This window comes from Triturus cristatus, chromosome 10 (assembly GCF_964204655.1).
Source record: "Triturus cristatus chromosome 10, aTriCri1.1, whole genome shotgun sequence".
NCBI classification, from domain to species: Eukaryota; Metazoa; Chordata; class Amphibia; order Caudata; family Salamandridae; genus Triturus; species Triturus cristatus.
The window spans coordinates 924,316,376-924,341,775 of record NC_140593.1 but is presented as its reverse complement, the minus strand read 5'-3'; the positions used below and the strand labels follow the sequence as shown (position 1 = coordinate 924,341,775).

Sequence of the window (25,400 nt, the reverse complement as noted above, 5' to 3'; positions counted from 1 at the left end):
TTGTGGTTCCCCTGACTCCACCTGGCTTTGTAGATATCGACAACCCACCTGGCTTGCTTGCTGTCTGTATCTAGATATCAAGGAATGTCCTGTTTGGTCCTTGTGTGTGCTCTTTTAGTTGGTGAACCCATTAGCTCAATCTCCCATGAAGGTCGGAATGATCACACCTTTGGATTGTAAGGCATACAGCTCTCAGTGTGCTCTGAAACCCTGTCCCTAAATTGGAAGATAAAGCAGGTTTCCCAGATGTTGCAAAGTTATCCTGTGACTTGGGCAGCCCCAACTTTTTTCCTGACTGGTACTGGTGGTAACTGACTCTGGCGGACCCTGGGCTCTGCCTAACCAGGCCCAGCGCCAGTGCTCTGCTGAAAGAGACACTTCGAAAACAGTGACAACAACTACATACACTAGGGTACACTATGGGTTAGGGTACCCCTATGATTGGAATGACCTTCCTTATAGGGCCCTAGTACATAATAGAACAGGGGGATTGAAACTACAATTAAGTCCACAGTATATAATAGGATATGGAAGTTTAGAGTCCAGCAGCCCTTTCTGCACTTGCATTTGTGCACTGTTGAAGCCTGAAATCAGTTTAAAAGCAGCCCTGTGTTGAAGGACTGCTTTTAAAATGTAAATTGTACCCAAACTTGACTTTGGTGTTTGAGGCACTTCAACATTGATAAACTACAATGTTTAGTTGTATTAAGTACCCCCAGTGCCCAAGGGTGGGTTTGGGGGTCAGGTATTTATAAGGAGGATCCTTATAAAATACGTTTTATATGCCCTGGGTTGAGTGAAATTGTACATTTCACTCCCCACATTGTTTTAAAGTGCTTCCAAAATCCACTCCTTTGCTAAGAGCACTGGGGAGTGAGGATCTGCAATATTGTTACATATTCAGAACCCCTAGAGTCTCCCCTTGGTATCCCAGGGGTGTGAGGTCCTGTAGATACAGGAAGGGTCCTTATAAAATATGTATGTGATGGAAAAATTGCCCAAGTCCCTTTTCCCATTGCAAATCCTCTGCCACATATGTTAACATGGCAAGAAGTTATTAACAAATAATTCCTGCTAGGGGAATCACAACAAAGCTATTCAAAGACTTCCTAGAATGGTACTGATATATCCAACAATGTGGTATTGTCGAATTCCTCCAAAAATGTACAGTCAAGAAGTTATAAGACTTTCTTGTCTGTAAGCTAAAATTCAGACTTCCAGTGGTCTTTCCTGATTGGTCCGAGTTAAGTGGATTAGCCGGGCTACTTTATGAGGGAATAAATAGCCTCCTGTGCTAGACAGCTCTTCTGGGAGGGCAGGGTTCTGCTATACAGGAATGCCAGAGCAGGGGGATGGGTTGTAAATCATATCCTTCAATGGAAGGAGGAGTCAGGTAGAAGAAGTCAGTTTCAATTTACACCTCTCCTCTTTGAACCCAGCCAGATGGTGGGATTGAGGAAGGAATGAGCAGAGGAAAGGGGGGGAGACTATGGAGATTCTCGCTTCCTGCTGGAAAATTAGCCATGATGAGTTTTAGAGAAATGGTGCTCCCTGGGAGAAAAAAGTGCCACACTTTAGAGGATGTGATCATACCCTGGGGTGCTGACCTGTACCTCAAGGGACAGGAGTGTTCTCCTGCTGGACCCAGAGAACTTAGAATGAGTATCTGAGAGGGGCAGAGCCTCTCGGATCTGCTGCTTGAAACTTAAGAGAGAAGATGGGTTCAAGCTGAGGAGTTTGATTGGCACCACCCAGGCCCTGCACTCTGAAGATCGAGCCTGCTGCACAACCTGAACTACAGCCCTGTGGATCTAACTTGCTTCAAAAGGACTAAAGAGTGGACTCCCTGCAAGCAACAGATTGATAGAGCTCACTTGGACCATCACCACCAAGAATCCTTAGCCTGGAGTACTACCAGTATATTTGAAAGGGTTTTGTCCAAGTGGATTGTGGGAACTGAAGTCCCAAACTTTCAAACACCATCTTGGAGCTTCCAGACCCGTGGAGTACGTTTTGGACACTTTGCAACCATTTGGGAAACTTCACGAAAAAATTCCAGGAGTTTGATAAACTTTGGAAAAAAGCTCCATAAGTGGACCGACTTGACCCAGCCAGCTAAGCCGGCAACCCTCAACCACAAGCCTGTCTGCCATCCAGGTTCATCCCGCTGAAATGCTCCGGAAGTCTGACTTCTAGAGTTTGACAGAAAGTAGGCAGAAACCCAAGCTGGCGAACCCTCACTGAAGCTGACCTGGTGAAGAGCATTGAGGGACCCTTTAAGAAAAAACTCTGTAAAAGTTTCTTAGTCCGAATGTATAAAAGGTTATCAGGATCAACTACGAGAGCCAAGCTACCCACCTTCAACCCCAAGCCGGCTTCAATCCCTGGTTCGTCCTGCTGGACAGCTCCGGAGGTCGGACTTCCATAGTTTGACCTGGAGCTCCTCGCAAGGCAAGCCGGTGAACCCTCACTAAATCTGAACTGCCTGACATCGGGAAGAAAAGCTCCAGAAATGTTTTTCAGTCAGAAGGTTAAAACTTTGACCAAGACCTACCATGAGGGCTAGTCACACAGGGCTCCATCGCGGTCGGACGGAAACTTTGACTTTGACCCTATCTAGCGTGACCAGATGTCCCAATAGGCGCTATAGGTTTCTATGTGCTATATAGTGCTAAATCTTTAAATATACATATATCTGGTTCCCAACATGTGATACTTTTCCTTTTGGTGTCATTTTAAAGATAAAAATGTTTCTTATTTTTACATAGTGGTATTGGATTTTTATTTTGAGCTGTGTCTTAATTTTTTACTGAATTTTTAAATGCTTTACATACCTGGCTTTGAAGTTAAGCCTGCCTGCTCACAGCCAAGCTACCAAGGGTTGGGCATTGGAATCATTGTCTAAGACCTGTACTGAGCCCTATATTGTGTTAATGACCTTATTGCCATTGGTAGATATGCATTTAACACTACTAATAACCCACTTTCCAACACCAGTTGAACACCTCCTGCACATATATACTGGGAAGTTTGTTATGGAGCTGTTAATACCCTGTTCAATTTATCCATCTTCTGTAATCAATGTATTGTATTTTATTCATAATTTACCTATGGATCTCAGTCAACTAGTTATAGTGAACATTAAAGTGAGTGTTATAGTTTTTCCAGTAGGATTGTGATACTATTTTTTCATGAACTGAATAGAAAACAGTACAGTTATCGAGATCATTGTAGTGATCATAGACAGTATATTTTGATTTTAACTTGGGCACCCAGTGATGTTACATTGCACTAATGGTTGATACTTTGTGCTTTAACTGAACCAGGGTCCTTTTACAACTGATACCTTTACCACGCATGGTAAGTCTAATTAATGTAAGTATATATAAGTGAGCGTGTGTGTGTGAGTGAAACTCAGCAGTTATAGTTACCTGAACTAACTATAGCTTACACCCCCGGGATGCACTGCTTATGACCAAACATATTAAATCAGTCATGACGTGGTCAGTGACATCACTCATGACATCTCAAATGACCTTACTGATGATATCATCCAGTAAGTGTGAGTGTTTTCTAAATGTTTCTGAGTGTTAAAGATGTATACTAAGTTCCTACAAAACTTAAATAAGTAAAGTTTGTGTACTAAAGAGTAATACTATTTTCAACACAAACTATGTCAGTGACTCTGTATCCGTGAATGAATAGGTGTCTGAGTAGCTCTATGGGTGTGTGAGTGGTTGCATGAGTGACTGAGTGGCTGTTTCGGTGAGCGAGTGACTGTGTGTTTGGCTGTGTGAGTAAGTGAGTGGGTGTGTCAGTGATATATGGGTGAGTAAGTGGGTAGGTGAGAGGCTGTATAGGTGCATAAGTGGTGTATGTATGAGTGCATGGGTGTGTGAGTGAATGTATGGGTGAGTGAGTGAACATGAGAGTGGCTGTATGAGTGAGCAGTGCTTGTGTCAGTGGCTGTGTAGCTGAATGTGTAAATATGTTAGTATTTGTATGAGTAAGTGAGTGGGTGTGTGAGTAACTGTATGGGGGAGTGAGTGACTGTATGAGTACATGAGAAGGTGTGTGAGTAGCTGTATGGGTGATTGACTCTGTGAGTAGCTATATTGGTGTATGAATGGGTGTGTTAGTGTCTGTATGTCTGTATAGCTGTGTGGTTAAGGCAATGCGCGGTCTGAATGCTGGGATGGGCAGGCACAGGAAGATGAAGGATTGGTAGAGGACACGACTGGTAAGTAGGGCTGGGGCTGGGTTTTGGGGGGTGAGGGCAGTTTTTAGTGTTTGGGGGTAGTTTTTAGGGCTCAGCATTGGGATCATTTTTAGGCCTCAGGGGTGGTCAGGGTTGTTTTCAGGGCTGGGGTGTCTGGGAAGATTTTAGGGTTCAGTGGGTCTTGGTAGTGTTTAGATCTCAAGGGGGTCAGGGTTGTTTTTAGCGTTCCGGGGATCGGGGTAGTGTTTAGGGCTTACAGGGGGTCAGGGTAGATTTTAGGGCTCAGGGGTGGTCAAGTAGTTTTTAGGACTCAGGACAGGAGGGCTGGGGTGTGATCTTTACCACAGAGAAATGTGTTGCATAGGCACATTCGTTGTTCGGGCAGCATTGTAGAGACATGCATGGTTTAGCCATCATGCCTCTGTCATACAACCACCTGCAAATGGTCAGGCATCATTGGCCACTTATATCTTTATAGATGTGGTTCAGACGGCTAGCGCTAATTGTACAGTCATTAACTCCTTCTGTATGCTAAGAATAAAAAGTGTAAAATTGTGAAAGTTTGGACGGAATGATTAATATCTAGTAATGACAATTTATAATGCATGCATAATAGCTACATGATGTAATAACAGTTAACATTAGTTTCATGTTACGGACTAATAATATGTTATAAATTGAAAATGTATTTAAAATATTTTGACTTGTTATCATAGACACGTCAACCTGAACCTAATTAACTTTATTTGACTATTGAGGAAAGTAACAAGTAACCCATTTGTTTAACCCTAAAAGTTTGTTTACTAGTAAATGCGGGAATATCAACTGACATCTTTGACATGCTTCTAATATTTCGCAGGAACATGTGAACTTCGCATCGACCTGACAGACTTTGACAATCAAAATTATTTTGCAAAGTACACTTCTTTCCAAGTGTTATCCGAGTCCGAAAATTACAAGTTAATTCTTGGAGAATTTGCAGGTGGATATGTAGGTTAGTACAGCAATTGTTTTTAATATAACTTAATATGTATCTTACATCATTCTGGAAATAATTTTGTATGTAAAATGTAAACTGCGTGTTCTGGAAGCAGTGACTTCTGCTTTACAACAATATTAACAATCATCAAGATGTGATTTTCACACCTTTAGTAATTAATCACTTCCTAGTGTTTATCTACTATTTGATAAATTGTTTTTCTTGTTAATGTTGATGTATTCGAACAAGTACATGTTCTACATGGAGCGTGTATCCAGAATCTGACCCATTCCGAAAACCGTTGTGCTGTCATATGACTGGGATAAAGCATAACATTCCTCACCCTTTGCCGGTTTGTATGTTTTTGTGTGTTCCAAGTGAATTCACTGTTTGCAGCGGCAAGTGTAAAAAAACAAGCAAATATCTTCACCCCCTGCCACTTTCTCCCCCTTCACTAAACACTATTTTTGGGATGTATTTAGTGTATCATCTTAAATAGGGTGGTAAAGTCCTTTGCACCCTGTTTTAAAACTGGAACTCATTGTGATAGTGGAAGAAATTATTGATGTGGTGTGGAAAATACCTTTGGTATTTAATGTTCAGTATTTTTTTTTCTCATCCATACCAGTGGGTAAAATTGTTCACTATTACCAGGGGGTGACAATGATTCTCTCCAACCATTCACAACAACGTTCAGTTGATTGGGCTAATATAAAAAGAGATATCTAGCTAAGCAGCTCAACTTTAGTCTTGAGACCTGCTTGCCAACCCCCAAGAATGCATGACACTAACAGAAACTACAGTGCAACCAAAAAACCTTCATCCCACCACAAGACTTCAGATTCACTGTCAGAGCTCTGGAGATTTCACATATTTAGTATGGAAATGCAAATCTTACTGGAATCCCTAAGATATATCGAACCCTTCATCTCCAAAGCAGTCATTCACTTAACCCTGTGCTGATCCCAAACAAATGGAAATTTGACAGACTATCTTCTATTCTTTAGATTGTATCTGACTACGCCTAGGGCCATTCACGAGGTCGGTTGGAAAGGCTCCAAACGGCATTCGGATCAACCTAACCCATGGCGGAAGCCATGTTTCTGACAGACTTGGAAACATTTCTGAATGACCGATTACGATACAAGGCAACCGGTCGGTCATTCAGAACTGGTTCCGACTGGCATTCAGAAAGTCCGAGTCAGGCAGAGCCGAATCGTACAGCTCAATGGACCACGTTTCCGACCAACCGATTATGATATCAGATTCCGACAGCCTTTCTGACTCAGTCTGTCCAACAAAAATCTGCTGTCAGAACCTGACTTTGGGGCCCATGCACAGTGTGGCAGGCACCATAGGGTGCCTGCCACAGGGTGCAAGGTTTTCCACAACCATCCCTTTTTTCAATGGAAGCCTGTGTTGTCAGTCAGAACACAGGCTCCCATTGAAGTCAATTGGAATCCGACTGAACTGTGTCTGGAACCATCATAATAGGTCGGTCGGACTCCCCTAAGCCGAGTCGGTCGGAAAAGATTCGACAAGGAGTCAGTTGGAGTGCTTTCTGACCGACATCATAATGAGGCTCCTAGTCTTTCGTACAATTTACAAGATACCATGCAGCACATCAACGTCTAACACCGTAATTCTCAGATGAACCTCCAGAAGAAACCTGAGATAACAGGTCTAACCAGAGCTCAACAGGTTTTGTGAGTGAAAGGGTTTGAATCTGGGGCAATTTCAACATTATGGCATTTCTGATCCGCCCTAATTTGCATCTCAAAGTAAAAGTAAAAGTTTACAATCAGTCACCATGCAGATTAAACATGCACTCTTAAAATCTTTATTGTCAGTGGCTAGCTTCTGTCTCCCTGAGTGAGGGCCAGGCACAGTATGGCAGCACAAACAAAAGTATGCACGCATGACACTCTAAGAATGACAATTGTAAGAATCAAAAGGAGAGGGAGGAAGGGTACTGGAGCCAATTCACTTCCCCTGGTATATATGTTTTATCAAAGAGAATTAGCTCTTAAGCACTACTGGTGAACCGTAGGAAGGATCCCGCTGGTCAAGCCACATCAGGAAATTGTCGAGGGTGTCGATCGGCCCTGTCCATATCATGAGGATATCGTCAATGTAGAGTCGGCAAAATTGGATGTTGGTGCTGTATGGGTTGGTAGCTGCCAGGATGTGTTGTTTCTCAAACTGATATACGTAGAGGCCTGCACTCTCACGGCACAATACCAGCTCCACTGTATCCAGGCGTCGTAGCACACCCAAGGTGCACTCGGTGCCTTGGGTGGGGCCCAATGATGAAGCATGTCACCAACTAGGTTGGTGAGTGAGGGCCTTACTATAAACATAATGTGTTCCCTTTCAAAAACAAACATATGCTAGGAGCACCCACTCCAGAGCTAGTTCTCTTTGATAAAACACTCTAAGAATGACGCCATGACTTAGGGCTTACCTTTTCACAGCCCTTAATGCAATGTAAATTGAGCTGGAATGCCATCATCTTCTTTGCACTGATATAATGCAGCCCCTAGAGGGTTTATATGGACAGTCTAGTGTCAGGCTGCATGTTAAGTCCATCTTCCTATGCAAATCTGACCATATTTGAGTAGTCACAGGGTAAGCATGCAATCCTGCATGACCGTGACCCTGCTGCTGAGTCTCATATCTTCTAAGGCCTGCCCTGATCACGTGGCCCATCTCCTATAGTTTTGTCTACAGTTCTGGCACGGGAACAGCCAATCATTTGTGCACCTGAATCAGCAAGGCAGCTTGCTCTGCATCAGAGATCGTGGTTTATATTCAATTAGAAAATCAAAGGTGTGCTGCCAAGCACATAAAAGGCACATTTTTTCACCTTCAGCCAATCCCAGGGAACTGCTAAACGATAGCACTGGATTGACAATGGAAGTATTCAGACAAAATATCGGATTTAAAATGTCGTTAGAAATAAATATAGAGTGTTAAATATTTTCATGCAGCAATGTCATGTGTAAGAATATAGTTGTCAAGAATATCGACTATAAGGTAAGTAATATTGATTTTAACAATACTGAAATCATTAATATTTATTATTTTTATGTATTTTAGAATATATTCTAATTGTATATGTTATAAATAGTTTATATCCCTATTGTTAATTGTTTTTTAATAACGTTCTAAATTTTTTAGCAGTTTTGTAATTTAATGTAATATTTTTTTGTGATTTTTAGTTATGTAATGGGTTGCGGAGTGTATAGGGGAATAGGTGCAAAGTAAAATAATTGTAATTAAGTAATAATTATTTTTAAATTAATATTAATCATTTAATTGAGAAATATTTATTTTAATTGTAAAATTATTTTTTTAAGTTACATTTCAGCTGTGGGTTTTGGGTTTTGTCGAGGTACAGGTTGAGAAGTAAATTAAATGTAATTAATTAATTATTCATTTTAAATAATATTCATTATTGAATTAGGAATTTTTTATGTTAATTGTATAATTACATTTTGTTTAAAGTTAATTTTCAGGTGCGGTTTATGGGTTTTTTAGGGGTACAAGTTTGGAACTGAATTAAGCATAATTAATAAATAATTAATGTTTAATTAATAACATTAACTTAATTGATAATTAATTATGTAAATTGTGCATAACATTTAATTTTCTTTTTGTTTGCTATGTATTGTTGTTTTTGAATGGGTAAAGCTTGTGTGGGAATTTAATTATAATAATTTATACAATTAATTTATTATTAGTTAATTATTAATAATAATTGTTTATTGAAAATAATGTCAATTATGCAAATACTTTTTTTACAGTTATATATTGGTTTGTTGGTTTTATATGATAAGGGGTGGCAATGTATTTAAATATAAGCATTTAATTATTAGTTCTGTATTATTAATATTTTAATATTTAAGTATGTAAAAGTTGTAAATTTTAGGAATTTATTTATACATTTTAGATGTGAGTTGTGCAGTTTCTAAAGGTATAGGGTAGAAAGTTATTCAAAAATAGTTATGTTTTTTTAAATTATGTTATCTATTATTGTATGTGTTAACTGTTTTGCTTTTTAATTGTAAATAACATTGTATGTATTGGTTGGTCTTATTTTCAGACAAAAATTTGATGGTTTAATTAAAATAATATTTTTACTAATTTATAATATGTATTCAACATTGTAATTCATACATACGTGTTTATTTAATTTTTAAATATTTATATTTGTTAATATTTAGTTTTGACATTATTTAATTTTCTTGAAGTGAATTAGTCTGTTTCTCATGTTGAACAAAATGCAGTGGGAGTGGTAAATGTTACCCCTGCAATCCAACACTTTCCCTACTGTTGCACTGATTGGAGTGGGAATAGTAAAGCTTACCCCTCCACAATCCAACACCTGCAATCCAACACTTTCCCTACTGTTGTATTGGAGTGGGAGTGGGAATAGTATATGTAGTATTTGCAGAATGTTATAGTCTAGTCTCTATTGTTTTCAGTTATATTATTATGTAATATGTTTTTTTATTAAATATTAATCTTTTATGTTGTTCACTTTTTCATTAGTAATTAAATTGGAATGTTTTCATTAAAAAAAGCCTCTCCCATATTTTTGCATGATTGGGAAAAATATCTTCTTAACCTCTATAAAGTAAACAAGATCTCTGACAACTCTGGAAAAATCCAGCTATATGAAGATCAAAATAAACCATGATATTTCAGCACCATCTGAACAACAAATTACTCAAAATTCAAAGAATGATAGGTCTTCAGCTGCTATGTATGGATCCAGACAAAATTCTGGTCAAAGTCCTTCAGAGCAATCTAGAAGAATGGAGCACATTTCTATCCCTCCCCTTGTCTTACTGTTATGAAACTGTCAAACGCCTAATTTGTAGCTTGGGAGCATCATGATACCACTCTTGAAAAAAGGCTCTCGCCTAATAGTCAGTTATTACCACCAAATTGTTCTGCTAGATGCAACCAGGAAGATCTTTGTGTCCTAGACCAACTGAAAGACTGGGGTTTCTCCAGGGGGATCATCCCCATGACCCAAGCTGAATTCGGACCAAAACATACTGTAATAGACATCATTGCAACCCTGCAGACAATCATTGACAAATTTGTAACGCTAAAAACACTGATCATATACACTGTATTTGTAGATTTTACAACTGCTTTCGATAGAGTTGATAGACCCACATTATGGAAGAAGTTAAAGAAAATGGAAATACCTGAAAATCTTACAAAAAGTACAAATGGGGGGTGTAAAGGTCTAACTCGAATATTAGCTACACCGAACAGCCTAAAACAGGGCTATCTTTTATTTACCCTCTTTATAAGTGACATCCCTGATTGTTTTTTAAAAATAAATAATTATCCTCCAAAAATTACATGTAGTGCCGTGCACATTTTAATGTATGCCAATGACGTGGTCATATTGGACCTTAACCCAATCAGCCTACAACAAAACCTAAATGCATTATTTATCTATACTGAGGAATTGTTTTTTTAAAGCAAACATTGTTAAAACAAAAGTTGTACCATTTAGGGGGGAAAACACTATACTCATTTCGGCAGGTCACTCGGCGGGAAGCTAACAGAGGGAGCTAAAACCTACCTGTCGAGAATCTTCTCACAAACACTACAAGATTTCTCCCATCTTCAACATAGAGGCCTTAAGGCGGATGTTTAAATTGGAGCACTGAAGTGATTATATTCCTCCTCTGGTAAAAGACATTTGTACTCCCTAATTGAGGTTTATTGCATGAAAATACCTCCTAACTTATTTTATGCTCTTGAATATATCCTAGTCCACAAATGGAAGCTACAAGTACGAGAGAAGAGAACCTACTTCAAAAAACTGTTAAGGTTAATCAAGCAATCTCAGTTCAAGCATTGCGCCTCGAGTTGTCCATAGTTAGCTTCTTCGCTAGAGCTATAGCAAATATAATAAAATAGGAGTATAATTTATTATAAGCCGAAGTAGGATCCTTAAGGGGCTTACTAAAACCTGAAAGATTTAAAAATGAATATATGCAATATACTTTAAGTAAGAATCTTAATACAGCACTAGATCTTTCTCAATGCACAATAGCACTTTTAGAGTCTTGGACTCCTGCACTTCTGAAGTTATTCTTGAAAAACCTGACCCGAGCATATGTTAGGAGCTTGATGTAAAGCACTGAACCCAGCTATTACAATATGAATCCAAATGCAGACACAATAGTATACAAGATTCAGCAAAGATGCTTGTAATTCACACTAGTACACAGGGTTTGACGCTGTATTATTCTGCTGTGCTTGAGGATTTTACCATTAAAAACATTTACAAAGGGGGCATGGCCAAGATGGCGGCCAAGAAGGACGTGCCTGCTCGTCGCTCCGATCCCTGGCCTGGGCCCATGCCACATAACAGTGCATAGTGGATCCCCAGACATCACCCCGCATCTCACCTTGGTCCGGTGATGGCTGCGGAGACATAGCTTTGGAAGTGGTGCGGCACCAATTTCGGCGATGTTGAGCGATCCGCGGTCTATCTAACGGCCGGGCGGAGAGGTGCCGCTGGTGGATACACATTCCAGTGTGAACCCTTGCAGCGGCCTCCTGTGAGTCTGTAGCGAGCGCGCGGCTGAGAGAAGACATCGCGATCCACCTCTGGCGGGACCTGCGACCACACCTTCGAAGCAGCTCCACCTGTGGGGTGAGAAAATGGCGGCTGGCGGCAGTGGCCGATAGTGGAGGTGATCTCGTCGATCCCGGCAGGTGAGCCCACACGGCGCGGCAGCGGAACCCCCTGGCACTTACTGGAAGCTGCAATCCGCCCCCTCTAAAAGACTTGGGAGTTGGGAAGACCAGGCCTGGGCCCACAAGCTTATCAAGGTGGCCTGAAAGAGACTGCGACAGTGCGGGCGCCCTACCACTGACCGGAGGGGTGCCATGTTTAAGGCCCTGTGGAGTGCTGAGCTGTAATCCATGTGGGCGCGAGGCCCAGCTCAGCGTGCGGACCAGAGTGGGGGCCCTCTTATACCTGGGGGGGGTCCAGGAGCTGATCCGACTGGGAGGTGACGTTGTGCGCTGCTCTAGCGCCGCGGTTACTACTGCAGGGCCTAAAATCTGGGTGAGACAGCGCAGAGGCGCCTTTGTGTCTCTTGGAGAGCGCCTGGCGGAGGGGACCTGTGGAGCTGGCACAGCCTAGCCCACGTGAGCAGACTGTTCGAGGGGACTGTTCGCAGGGAGCGGAGCGCGGGGGCATAGTTTCCCAGACCCCTTGCTGCACAACTGGCGGAGGAGCCAGCGTAACACTTTGGCTGAAAGACTGCCCAGTTCCTGGTACCTCCATTCTTGCCTTGGTATAGCTCTGTCTCCCCCTTGTGGACACAGGGAGTTAGCCCCATCACGATGGCCACCACTAAATCTCGAAAGGACAGATCTGTGAAAGACCTCCTTCTCAAGGCTGGGACTGGAGGAACTGAGGCACCGGCGACGCAAAGTGGCTTCCTGGTGCGACATGACCTAGATAATGCAGAGGGTCCGGTCACACGTAGTGTTCTGTAATCCCCCTTTGCAGACCTTATGGGAGAATTCCACTCCAGATAAAAAGACCTGACCATGGAGATCCGAGAGATGCGAAGGGACCTGGACTCGATGGGTGAGAGAGTCGATGAAATGGAAAACCAAACGGCTGCACAAGACGAGGAGGTGTCAGCTTCAACAGGAGGTTCTGCCACTCCAAGACAAGCACTTGGATCTCCAAGCCCATGCAGAGGATCTTGAGAATCGTTCCCACCGGAATAACATCAGGATCTGGGCGGTTCCTTAGGGGACAGAGGGGCAAGACATTGAGGCCTTTGTTGTAGAACTATTTCATCATTTCTTGGGAGATTCTCCGGAACCACGGATCAATTTGGACCGCACAAACAGCGTGGGGCTCAAGTGGCCTGAGACAGCCCCTCTTCCCGATATCCCGACCTGCGTACATGATTTTCAACTTAAAAAACGTATTCTGCGGGAGGCGCAGGCTAAACATCCCATAGACTTTCGCTCCTGCCGGACCCTTCTTTTTCAAGATCTGGCGGCCTCGACCCTGCAAAAACGGCAAGAGTTCCGGACTGTAACAGCGTTCCTGCACTCCAAGGACATCTCCTACTCACGGGGTCACCCATTTTGGCTTATCTTTAAATGGGAGGGCAGGCTTCGACAGCTCCGCTCTCTTGATGAGGCCATGTCACTTCTTCATCTGCCGGGGGACAATCGCGGCACGCCAGAGTAGGATGCTCCCGCTGGACATCGCACCAATTCAGCAAGATGGCAACGTGTTGGTAGCTCCTCACAGCGGCTCCATCCAGACCCGGAGACCATCGCCAAGGAACACACGTCTGTGCTGCAATCTCTGTCAGAAGACTGGAATACTGCAGACTGAAATGCACCGACCTTGGTAACGTTTGCCATAATTTTCTGGCACTTGCGTGAGACCATGCTGCAGCGTCCTTCAGTGGTACAGCAAATCCAACAATGCATAAATAACTATCTAGACCTCAATGACTCCCCTTCCATTTCTACAATGACCCTTTGGGAGGCATTGAAGGCGGTGGTTAGAGGGGAATTCCTGGGTATAGCGGCAGCAGACAATAAGGACAGGAGAGAGAAAAGGGAGCACTTATCCAGGGAAGTAGCTGAACTAGAACGCATCCACCAACAGACAGGGGCACCTAGAGTCTGGAAACAGCTTAAGGCGGCTAGGGTGCAGCTAGCTGGGCTGGATGTTGACCGGGCTGAATATGCAGCCCTTTGCCTGAAACATGCCTTCTACGTGAGGGGGACAGGTGTGGGAGGCTTCCTGCCAATAGGTTGGGTGTGCAGCGACATGCGTCCCGTGCTACTATGATCCGGGACCAACAGGGGAGGGAGTGCAATACCGATCATAAAATTGTGGATTAGTTCTGGCACTTTTATGAGACCCTATATATGGCCCAGACTCTGCCTGATGAGGAGCCGACCCGCTGTTTACAAGGGGTCGCCGCATCTAAACTTCTATCAAGCCAGGGGGAGGAGCTTGCGGCCCCTATCCGCTTAGAGGAAGTCATTTCTGCCATCTCTCGCTTGAAACTTCACAAGTCACCGGGCCCGGACGGCTTTTCCTCCGTTTTCTATGAAAAGTTCTGCGAGCTGCTAGCCCTGCTGGTGGTGCAGGTCTATAACTCTCCCACCTTCCATGCTGGAGGCATTAATCATGGTAATACCTAAACCGGGCATGGATAGCCGCTTGTGTGGTTTATTTTGCCCCATATCCCTCCTGAATGTGGACCGAAAGATTTTTACTGGGATCCTGGTGTGTAGGCTCTGTCATCATCTACCTGGGTTAATAGACCTGGACCAATCCGGGTTTGTTCCCGGATGTCAGTGTTCTGACAACACCAAGCGGCTCCTACATTTGGTGGACAGATCTGAGCGCTTCCCGGCGGAACGCATGATTTTTTCTGTCGACGCTGAGAAAGCGTTTGACAGGGTTCATTGGCCATATCTCAAGGCAACTCTGATCCACTTTGGCCTCCCATGCCACTTCATTGACTGGGTATTTAGTAGCTACGCTAACCCCACAGCCACGGTGCAGGTGAATGGGATGGCTTAGTCGGCCTATCCCATATGCAGGGGGACGAGACAGGGCTGTCCCTTGTCGCCACTTCTGTTTACCCTGTATATGGAACCTATGGCCCAAAGGGTTCGAGATGATCCGGATCAGGGGGGAACATTTCGGGGGGTCAAAACACAAACTGCTGATACGCGGATGATGTGGTAACCACGCTGGAGCACCCCCGGGAATCCCTGCCCGCTTTCTTGGCTGAACTAGACAGGTTTGCCCTGGCCTCGGGGTTTAAGATCAATGTTCATAAATCTGAGGCCTTAGATCTTTCCTCGCAGGCTGAGACACTGTGGCTCCTACAGTGTTTGTATCCGGTCCAGTGGCCCGTAACTCAATTGCTTACCTAGGTTTGCAAGTCTCCGCTACTATACAAGCCACCAGAGTGACAAATTATGCAGCAATCGCTCGACAGGTCCGAGCTTCCCTCCGCAAGTGGAGACCACACTCTCTCTCCTGGCTGGGCCGTATAGCTGCTGTGAAAATGGTGATATTTCCCCAGCTTCTTTATTTATTCCACACATTGCCACTCGTACCTCTGCCTGGGGTCATACGCTCATTGCAACGGGACATAGAACATTTTGTCTGGCCCGACCAAAGGGCTCGGTTACGTCGGGAGCTCACTTACAGAGACCCTGTTGAGGGAGGCCTAGGGATCCCTGATCTCCATGCTTACTGGCGGGCGGCCCAAATAAGAGCCCTGGTAGAGTGGTCTTGTCCGGAGTCCGAGAAACTGGATATTTATGGATCGGTCGATTGCTGGTTAGCCCCTTGGGGCGTACCCTTCCTTGCACGTGTGGGATGGCCTCAAAACCTATACCTCTGAGGTGACTAGACCTACTCTATTGTCATGGGACAAGGTTGCTACCCCTCAAGGGTCTACGACTTTTCCGTCACCGATCACGCCCATAGTCCATAACCCCGACTTTACACCGGGCCTTGACTCTGAGAATATCCGACACTGGACCAAGGAATCATGTTGCTCCATAGGGCACCTTTTCGATCTCTCTGAACCACGCTCCTTAACTGATCTTTGCAAGGAGCAGGCTATACCAGAAACGGAGCGTTACCGTTATATGCAGGTTCGCCACTGGGTGTTACATGGGGATGTACAGGGAGGTGCGGAGAGACACCTCACTCCGTTCGAGAAGTGACTGCTCACATGCCATAATGATGCATATCTGACCTCGGACTAATATAAGTTTACAAGGTGCACTTCAGGCTTCGTGAAGACTCCTGGCCAGTTGCGTTGGGAGGGGGAGTTAGGTAGAGCCCTGATGCAGAAAGAGTGGAATGACATCTATTTTAGGGCCCATCGCACAGCACGCAATGTGTCCTCTGTTGAGATGGCTACTAAAGTAGCCACCTATTGGTACCTCACTCTCATACGACTTCATAGAGGTAACCCCTCATGTGGCCCGCAATGTTGGTGAGCCTGTGGCCAGTTGGGTACCCTAACTCATTTACTGTGGGACTGCCCTTCCCTGGGGACATATTGGCAGCAGATCCTTGATGACGTGGACTCCCACTTCGACACGCAGATCCCTCGATTTCCAGTCTATGTTCTTCTGGGCCTTCCTAACGCTATCACCTTTCCCCTCAAATCTCGAAGGGGTAAACAGATGGCACTTGCACTGGGAACGGGGGTTTAGAACATCCTCGCTCACTGGGGCACTAAGACAGTTCCAACCCGGCTGGGATGGCTTCATAGGATGTGGGGCATCAGGGGAATGGAAAAGATTTCACTTTCTCTGACTCATCCTGGGGCCTCCTTTCATGACTTATGGGAACCTTTCTTCACACTGCTAACGTCCGAGTTCATGGAGCTTACTTGTCCCAAATATTTGCGACTCCTGAGACTTGCGGACCCCCCCAGGTTGCCAGCCTTAAGCACTTCTTCTATCTAGTGTGCTTCTATCTATGGGCCTTCCCTAGTTTGACCTTACTGTTACCATCTCCTGGAAACACAGCTTATACCTGGAGGGAGGAGGGTGGGGTGGGTGGGTGTTCTCTTCTTTGTTATTTTTGTTATTTCTTTAGCCAAACATGATAATGTGATTGCCGGGTTGCATCCCGATGACCATAGAGCAAGTTGGCTCGTTCGCTGTTTCCTTTGTCTTGGAAATTAATAAAAGAAATTTAAACAAAAAAAAAACATTTACAAAAATTTGAACAATTCTTATAATATTACAGGCTTATGTGATCTTTGCAATGGAGGCATGCACGAAATATCTCATGTACTATATGCTTGCCCAAACAAAACTTTGGTAGAGGCCAGATGTTGCTTTTGAAAACCTACATGTTTTAGATATAATATATTTGCTGTACAAGGCTTAATAGCACTTTTAAGATCTCTATCTAATGAATTTGTCTGTCACAATCTATTTACATTTCTTAAATGTTTTAAAAAAATATTTTAAAGTGTCACATTATGATTAGTTTTATAATAATAAAAATCAAAAATGTAATTTTGGTTTCTTTCTTGACCTCAGTAGAGGTCTAAATCAAATACATTATTAGTGATTGATTGCTTTGTTTTCTCTATGCCACTCATGTGCCTTATATTCCACCTCTATGTCCTTATTGTGTGATTCTCCAGTGCACCATTCTGAGTTATCTTTATACTATTGTCTGTATTTTCCTCCCTGATGATTTCTTATTCTTATGAATATTTCATACTGTACTTTTTTTCTGGTCTCTTCTCTGTTGTTTTCTTGTATTGCTCTCCGACCTCTCTACTATATCTATCCCATATTACTCTCTCTACTTTTCAGTATTTCACGTTCAAGTCACTGGGGTGGTTTAAACTTGCTTGGCAAAACCAGATATTGTTTCGTTTCATGGAGAAAATATACTGGAAAATACACTCACTGCCAATTATTAATAAAAGGTAAAGCTCCCCTGATTGCTTGGGGGGAGGGGTAAGGTGAGCGTGCTTGCTCACAAAAGATGCTTTGTACTTGCATTTTGCAGTACTGATTTGTGCCACATCACTTTTAGAGACTTCCAGCCACCACTGGTTTTGGGGTGACTAATCATAAGGTTCTTAAAATCACATGCTCTATTTGGGAACCAGCATCCTTGGTGTGCTATTCCCCTGTGCATATTTGCCTTCACTCCCTGGTTTTTTGCCTAAGCTGGTTTTTGTTGGCATTAGGATTCTGTGCATTTTACCTCTGCTAACCAGTGCTAAAGTACTTGTGTTCTTTCCTTAAAACTAGGCCTGGGCGAAGCACTACGCTACGCTCGCGTAGTTTGCGAAGTTCGCGCTACTTCGCACTACGCGAACTGCACGTAGCACAGTGCGAACACGCGTAGCGTAGTGTTGCGTAGTGCTGCGGTCATTTTTTGCTTGCTCGCGGTCCTCAACGTCAAGTTGGCGACCGCGAGCAAGCAAAATGACATCCCGGCGAGACTTTTTCCTTGTTCGCGATCGCGAGCATGGAAAATAAACCTCCCGGCGAGATTCCCAACGCGAGGAGGTCAGGTTTCTCATTGCGAGAGGTCGCGTATGCTCGCGACCGCTCGCGATGAGAAACTACCAGTTCGCGTTGAGAAAGCTGCCGCTCGAGTAAAAATCTACTCGAGCAGCAGAAAACTACAGCTCGCACTGTGCAAGATGCCATTTTCAATGATTGCACAGTGCCGGTTGCTTGTCCGCACTGTGCAATCATTGAAAACAACATCTTGCACAGTGCGAACATGTTACTACGCAGTTCGCGAAGTGCTACGCGTAGCTCGCGTAGTGCGAACTTCACTTTGTGTAGCTTCGCGAAGTGCTACTTCGTGAACTACGCCCACCCTTACTTAAAACATGGCAACATTGACCTACACCTAACTGGCAGATATCATTTACTCATAAGCACCTAGTAAGTAGCACTTTATGTACCCAGCACCTGTAAAATATGCTATTCTGGTGGACAGGAGTGATAAACTCCTAACATATTTTCTTTACTGTTGTAAGGGGTATCTTTCCCATTGACAAACAATGGGTTACTTTATTACCTTTAATAAGTGCTAACTTTGTATTGGGAACAGATAGAGGATTGTTGTTTGCACCTAAATGAATTGTGATTGAAAATCCTCTCGAAAAGTGAAGCCAGATTTCAAGTTACAATTTTAAAAATAACACTTTTAGAAAGTTGATATTTGTTTGCCCAAACCAACTGTGCCTTCCTGCCAGTGTCCTGGGTCACATGACTATAAATGGGTCTGTTGCTGTGGTGTGTGTATTGCTTGGAGACATGGAAAGAATGAAGACCTGGGTGTGAGCGCAAAAGAGCTTCTTGACAGGATGGCTGGGAAGGGGCTGCACCCTGCCTGGATTATATTTCAAAAGTGGATAGCCTGCAAGGAACCTGATACCAGGCTTACCCTTGCCTTTGTCACCCTAGACAGCTTAAAGCCAGTAAAGGGGAAGAACTGACCAAAGCCAGTTTTGGAGGTAGAACAGAGAATTGACCACAAAAAGGCTGGCACCAGATATATAAATGGGGCCATGTAAATTCTCATTAGAACACTCGTGGGCCTGTGGAAGATTCAGAAGAAGTACTGCCTTGCTGCGAGAAGGACTGTCCAGCTGCTGGAAGGACTGCATTTCTGTCTGAATAAGGAAGATTGGACCTGCTTGCCTTGATCACAGGCTACCCGGAGTGACTCCAAGGGTCAGTTAGCTGATCTTCTGCTTGAGCTACAGGGACAAAACAAGCTTTCAGAGGCATCCCTGAAAATGCCCAGCTGACCAGCACACACTGGGCCTCCCTGGACTTGCCTGGGCCCTGATGCTGGTCTCTGTTGGGATAAATCTCGGTCCCCATGAGGTGCCCCCCAGATCCTGGACCCTTGACAGCATCCACGTGAACTCCTCCTCAAGAAAATGTGAAAATACTGAAGTTTGGGCTTCTCACAAAAGAAAAGTAACTTCTTAGGGCCAAGAATTTACTGCTGGTGACAATTGCAAAGGTAAAATCCAGCGGAACAGGCTCTTTTTGCGCCAACAGTGACCATTCACAATGACCAACAATGCGAGACCTGCACTGCACCTCACCAGTGACCATCTGTAGCAATCAACCAACACAAATCTCCCACGATAACCAGCTCTTGATGCTACAACTATGACCTTCCACAATGCTCGACCCACTCTTCTCTCTGAAAGCCAACTCATCATTGCCCCCTCTGGCGGTGATAAAACTCTTCAGGCCGGACTGAGAAGGTAACTCTTCAGTGGGACTAACCTTGTCCCAGTATCCGACCCATGCTCCATCGCAATTGACCTAAACTTGTGAATTCCCCCAGTCCAGTGTGACCAGATAACCACCAGTGGTACTTTGTGCTTCTAGGGGCTAATTTTACCTACAAATTATAAACGAATATCTCCTGTTCTGCTGATTTGATTTTGTTAATTTCTGATGTCATTTTATTTGTTAAAATGTATCCTATTTTTCTAAATAGGTTTAAGATTTTTCTTGTGTTCTCTTTTAATTTTATTACTGTTTGTGGCTGCATAAATACTTAACAGGCTGCCTCAAACTTAAGCTTACAGCTGTGAACCAAGCTGCCAGACCGTTGAGCACAGGTGAATTTAGTGTCTTTTGTGGTTTACATTGAAAAGGCTTGTCTTTCTTATTTGAGTGAGGCTCTCTCCGCTAATTACAAAATGTCTCACACTTTACAACTGCAAGATCGTTACTTTGGAGATTTGCAAAACCCTTATAATTCCATGTAATTTGGAAGGAGGAGAAAGCATGAATAAGGCATCCACCTTCTTAGAACTCCAGTGACATAAATCAATGCTTTGTGACTGCAATGGTGGCTGCAAAACATCGATGATATACTGGCTTTGCGTCCATAAAGATCAACTTAGACTTTGTGAATGCGCCTCAGCCACAGGGGGCATAAAGTATTTTTTGCCTGATATGCCGTTCACATCATGCCTATTTTTTATTGCAGCCCTTTTCTCTTTAAGGGACAGGAGCTGCAATGAAAGACGGGCCACTTTTGAAAATGTATGAAGAGATGCAGGTTCACTGTCCTGAATAAGCCTCCAGCTTTCCCAGTGCTTTTCGGCAGCATTCCCAAATAGCATGCTGATTTATTTTCTTTTATGGGGCAGGATTTTGAAAATTCTACGAATTATCAATTTTACACTGTAAAACATTTCTACACTTGTCAAAGTTTAATAAACATTTTCTAGTTTTTTAACCAGCTGCTATTTTTGCACAAATACAGCTTTGCGATCCGAGAATAATATGTCAGACTCTAGGAAGTCAATCGTTACTACTTGTCAAGGACCATCAATTTGAGAAAAGTCCTATCACCAAGTCATTCTTTCAGGAAAGCTCTCACATATGACATAGCCAAAATTTTAAAAAGCCACCAGGGACTGCATATTTCCCGGCGGCTAGACCGAAATGGTAGATGGGCAGAGCTGAAGCTTTGACGTGAGTGTAACTCAGGCTTCACTCTCCCCCGGAAGAACTCGTGAGGCAATAGCTAAGCATTCTAAATAAACCCAGTGATCGTCAGATAGGTGGCACATTTATATGCACCTTTTCATTAGCATGCAATAAAGGGGCCTCTAGTGTGATATAGCAGGAGTAGTACTAGGGAGTTACTTTTTTCCCTAGGTCCTGATAAAAAAGCCAATAGGGATACAGCTTGAAAAATGTTGACCTTTTTGAAAATTGGGTACATGACACCCTTCTTTCCAAAATCCCCCATTTTAATCATACCCTTCAGAGGTAAGAATAAATAGTATATACCTACTAGCTAGGTATTTCTAAGATACACTCCAGAGCAAAATCCCCCCACTCCTATTTTTTAATACCATCTCATTTATCGTTTTATAGTCAGCTAAGTGCTCCCACATAGTCCGTAGGTCACTGCATAACCTGCTTCATAGTGGAACGGAATGGACCCACTGAGGAAGCATGCCACTAAGGGGTAACCCTAGTGGGTGAGGCTTTTCCAAGAAAACTCTCTTTTCTCCAGTGGAGGGTTAGTCTCCTCGGCATAGCTGGTTTCTTGTTTTGTGTTATGAATCTGATTTGGAAGATGAACCTGTATATCCTCTCACACCCCCTTTTGTTTTGATACATAAAGTATTTGTGCAGCACTTCAGACGTGGGTCCCGTGCTCACTGCACCACTGGATTCAAGCTAGCCTTGATGATCTGATGAGGGGTGGTGCCCCAAAACCTGTCCCAGAATGCTTGTTTCTGGTCCAGGGAGCACCTGGCTTGGCAGTTCGGGCTGGACTGTTCCCCTGAGGAGCAGGGTCAAGACTGATTTGCATATGGCTGGGTCCAAACTGTGGTGGTGTGGTGTGAAAAAAGGGATGGATTAAACCCAGATCTGTTGACTGGGGTGAATGTCTGCATTGTTCAGCATTCCATTCACTATCTGTTATTTTTGCACTTTTAGAAAGTGGTAATTTTTCTGCTCTTAGGTCTGTGTGCCTTGCAGCCTCACTCTAATACAGGTTTGGGGTGGGGAACAGTCACAAACACAGGAAGGCTAGGTGTGTCTGAGTACCCATGTACATACATCTACATTCTGATGGCTCTTCCTGGGCCATAAGGGAGGGAAGGGCTGACGCTAATACTTCAATAGGTGGTAGCTGATCTCACACAAAGGTCTGACTAACCCCTACTAATAGCCTAGAGCCTGGGTTTGGAAGAAAGGACCTTGTGCACATCAAAGAATCTTCTTTGAAGTCACCCACAATTCAAAGGCGCATTTGGATATAAGTACTGGGCCTCTGGCCCTATAAAAGCAGTATACTTCTGGACCTGTGACCACTCTGCCAGGAAAAAGAGGAACTGTTGTGCTGCTAAAGAATTGCCACTCTGATGGATCTGCTGCTTTCTGAACTCTTGCCTAGTGGTGTTGTCCTGCTGCTGCCGCTTTCGCTCTGCCTGGGTGAAAGGGACTGGAGCTGCATCACTTGAAGCCAGAGTGATTCCAAGTGCTTGGTGGTTTGCTTCCATTGCCTAAGTCTCAGGGACACAATAGACTTAGAACTGTCATTTTCCAACCCTACGGTTCATCTGCTGGTGATTCCGTCCAGCCAAGAAGTGCCACCCCAGTTCTGGACCCTTGAACGTGGACCTAGGGGTCTGCTGCAGGGTTATCGACATCTCGCCTGCTGTTGCTGGAATCTGACTGCATTGCACCTGAAACCACTGCATCACATTTGGACTGCCACACTCGGGACTGAGAATTCACTCATGGCCTAAGTTGCATCGCTGATGCTGCAAAGGGGATCACTGAAGCATCGCTCGACTGCACCCCACCTCTTTTGACACGAACGGAGGATCAAAGTACTTTTGTTCAGTAGGCCTACTTGGGTCCCATGCTCCTACATGGTCAGCCTGAACTCTTGACTTTGTCCCGGTTTGGCAAAAACAGTTAACTTATTAAGCGCTATTTGCTTCTAAGCGCTATTTTGACATTTATTCCTTCAAAATTCATACCTCAAGTCCTAGCTATTGGATTTTGGGAGTTTATGTCTTTTTTTATTTATGAAGTCATATTTTATTTTTCGAAACTTTTGTTGATTCTTGGTGTGGTGATTTCACTGTTTAAGTGTTGCCAAATACTTTACACAGTGCCTTTTAAGTTAAGCCTGACTGCTCTGAGCCAAGGACAAGTGACGTAGCCTGACCAGGATTGTGGCTTCTGCTTGGAAGGGGTGCACACTCTGCCAACCTGAAACCCCAATTTGTAACAGTCACAATTAATAGTGTGTCAAAATACAGGCCTGTCAGACTGCAATAAATGTTCTCCTACATATTATATAGCAAATTAAACTCTAAAAAGGTTAAAATTAAACTTGTTAAATGTGGCAACAATTAATGTATGTGTTTTTACAACATACACAGCGTTGCTTAAACTATACAACTCCAAAAACAGAGCTGTAAGATTTTTTTTTAAATGTGAAATATGGGAGTATAACTTATAGCATGTTTTATTAACCATGGATACATTACCAGAATACATGCATCTCCTGGAAAAACGGGACACCTAATTAGCAAAGGCTAATAACCCTGACATTTGCTCTGTCAGATCAAAAATGTAATGAAAAAAAGTCATGAAGGAGTGGGGCTGGCAAAAATAAGCTGCTAAGAATGTGTACATTTGCCATACGTTCACTATTCTTTTCATTGAGGTAACCCTTCGCCATGTGCACAGATCTTTGTGGAAAGCCCATCTATTGTTTTCTCAGCGAGATGGTAGATGTCTTTGTCTTTTTGAGGGGCTGGGTGACCTGTGACTCTAGGTGCAACGTAATTGAGATCACCTTCCCCTTTAAAGAAGTGGACCTCTGTATGGCACCCAGTGCATAAAAACTGCCAAGCCTGCTTTTAGTTATGGCCCCTGTTAGACCTGGCATCTTTGGCGTGGTTACCCCTGACTTTTTGCCTCTACCTCCTGTGTTTTTGATGCTATGCTGGATTTTGATTTTGCTGGTTTAGATGCTTTGGGCACTTTGCCACTGCTGATCAGTGTCAAAGTGCAAGTGCTCCCTTGGTAAATTATTATATTGATTGGTTATCCATGATTGGTATATTTGTTTCACCTGTTAGCCCCTAGTAAAGTGCACTGCATGTGCCAGGGCTGGTGATTCAAATGCTACTAGTGGGCCGCAGCACTGATTGTGCCACCCACAGGAGTAGCGCTAAAATGGTGTCTTAGGCCTGCTTGCAGTGCCTATGTGCAGTCCAGGACTGCCATGTCGACCTGGCCAGTGCACCCACTGACCAGGCCTTATCCTTCCCTTTCTGTACATGTAAGGCATCCCTATGGTGGCCCTAGGTACCCCCCTGGGCTGGGTGCAGTGTATCTGAAAGGTAGGGCATGTACTGAGGTGTGTAACATGCCCTGGTAGTGAATTAAAGCCATTTTCGTTTTTCACTGCTGAGAGGCTATCTTGCCCATAGGATAGAATGGGGAAGGCTGTTTACATGCCTATATTCCCATAAGGGCAAGATAGAAAATCCAAGTTTGGTATCTCTGTGTCCAGAATTTAATTACACATCTTTTTAGCAAGATGGTTTTTAAATTCACTGTGTGAGAATAGCACTTTTTAGAAAGTAGCTATTCTCCTGTTTAACCTTCCTGTGTGCCTGTGTGCTGGTTGGCTGAAGGGTGTCATGTGATGGGCTAGGTGGCTCCAGGAGCCTGGATGAGTCAGCAGCAGGGTGAATAGGGAGATCTGCTTTAGATGGGTGGGAGGAGTAGTCCCTGGGTTTGAATAGGGCTGTCCCTGCCAAACACAAAGCTGGCTCCACCCCCTGCTGGCCAGGCTGAGGACTCTGCCTCTGCTGGCACAAAGAAGGCTCCACCTCCTGCTGAGCGTCTAACGACCCTGCCCCTCACTCTGAAAGGAACCAGGTGCTCCAGAGCAGAGCACACCCAGGAACTGGTTTGAGCAGGGGAATCCCCCACTGGAACAAAGAGAGACAAAGGCTTGGAGGGGTATAAGAAGAGGACCCCAGACACCTAAAACTTTAGATCACTTTGGAACTAAGAAGAAACCTCTGCCAAGGAGAAAGCTGGAAGAAACTGAAGAGG

At 43.8% G+C, this 25,400-nt stretch overlaps 1 protein-coding gene across 1 annotated transcript in view; it reads left to right on the top strand.

Annotated features, from left to right (window-relative positions):
* LOC146796261 (ficolin-2-like) overlaps positions 1 to 20,865 on the top strand; it is a 198,305-nt gene extending 177,440 nt beyond the window's left edge. The window contains exons 7-8 of the mRNA XM_085631287.1: positions 5,079 to 5,213; positions 20,792 to 20,865. Of these exons, the coding sequence (XP_085487413.1) occupies positions 5,079 to 5,213; positions 20,792 to 20,865 (209 nt within the window). The remainder of the gene's footprint in view (positions 1 to 5,078; positions 5,214 to 20,791) is intronic.
* Positions 20,866 to 25,400: the final 4,535 nt, after the last annotated feature.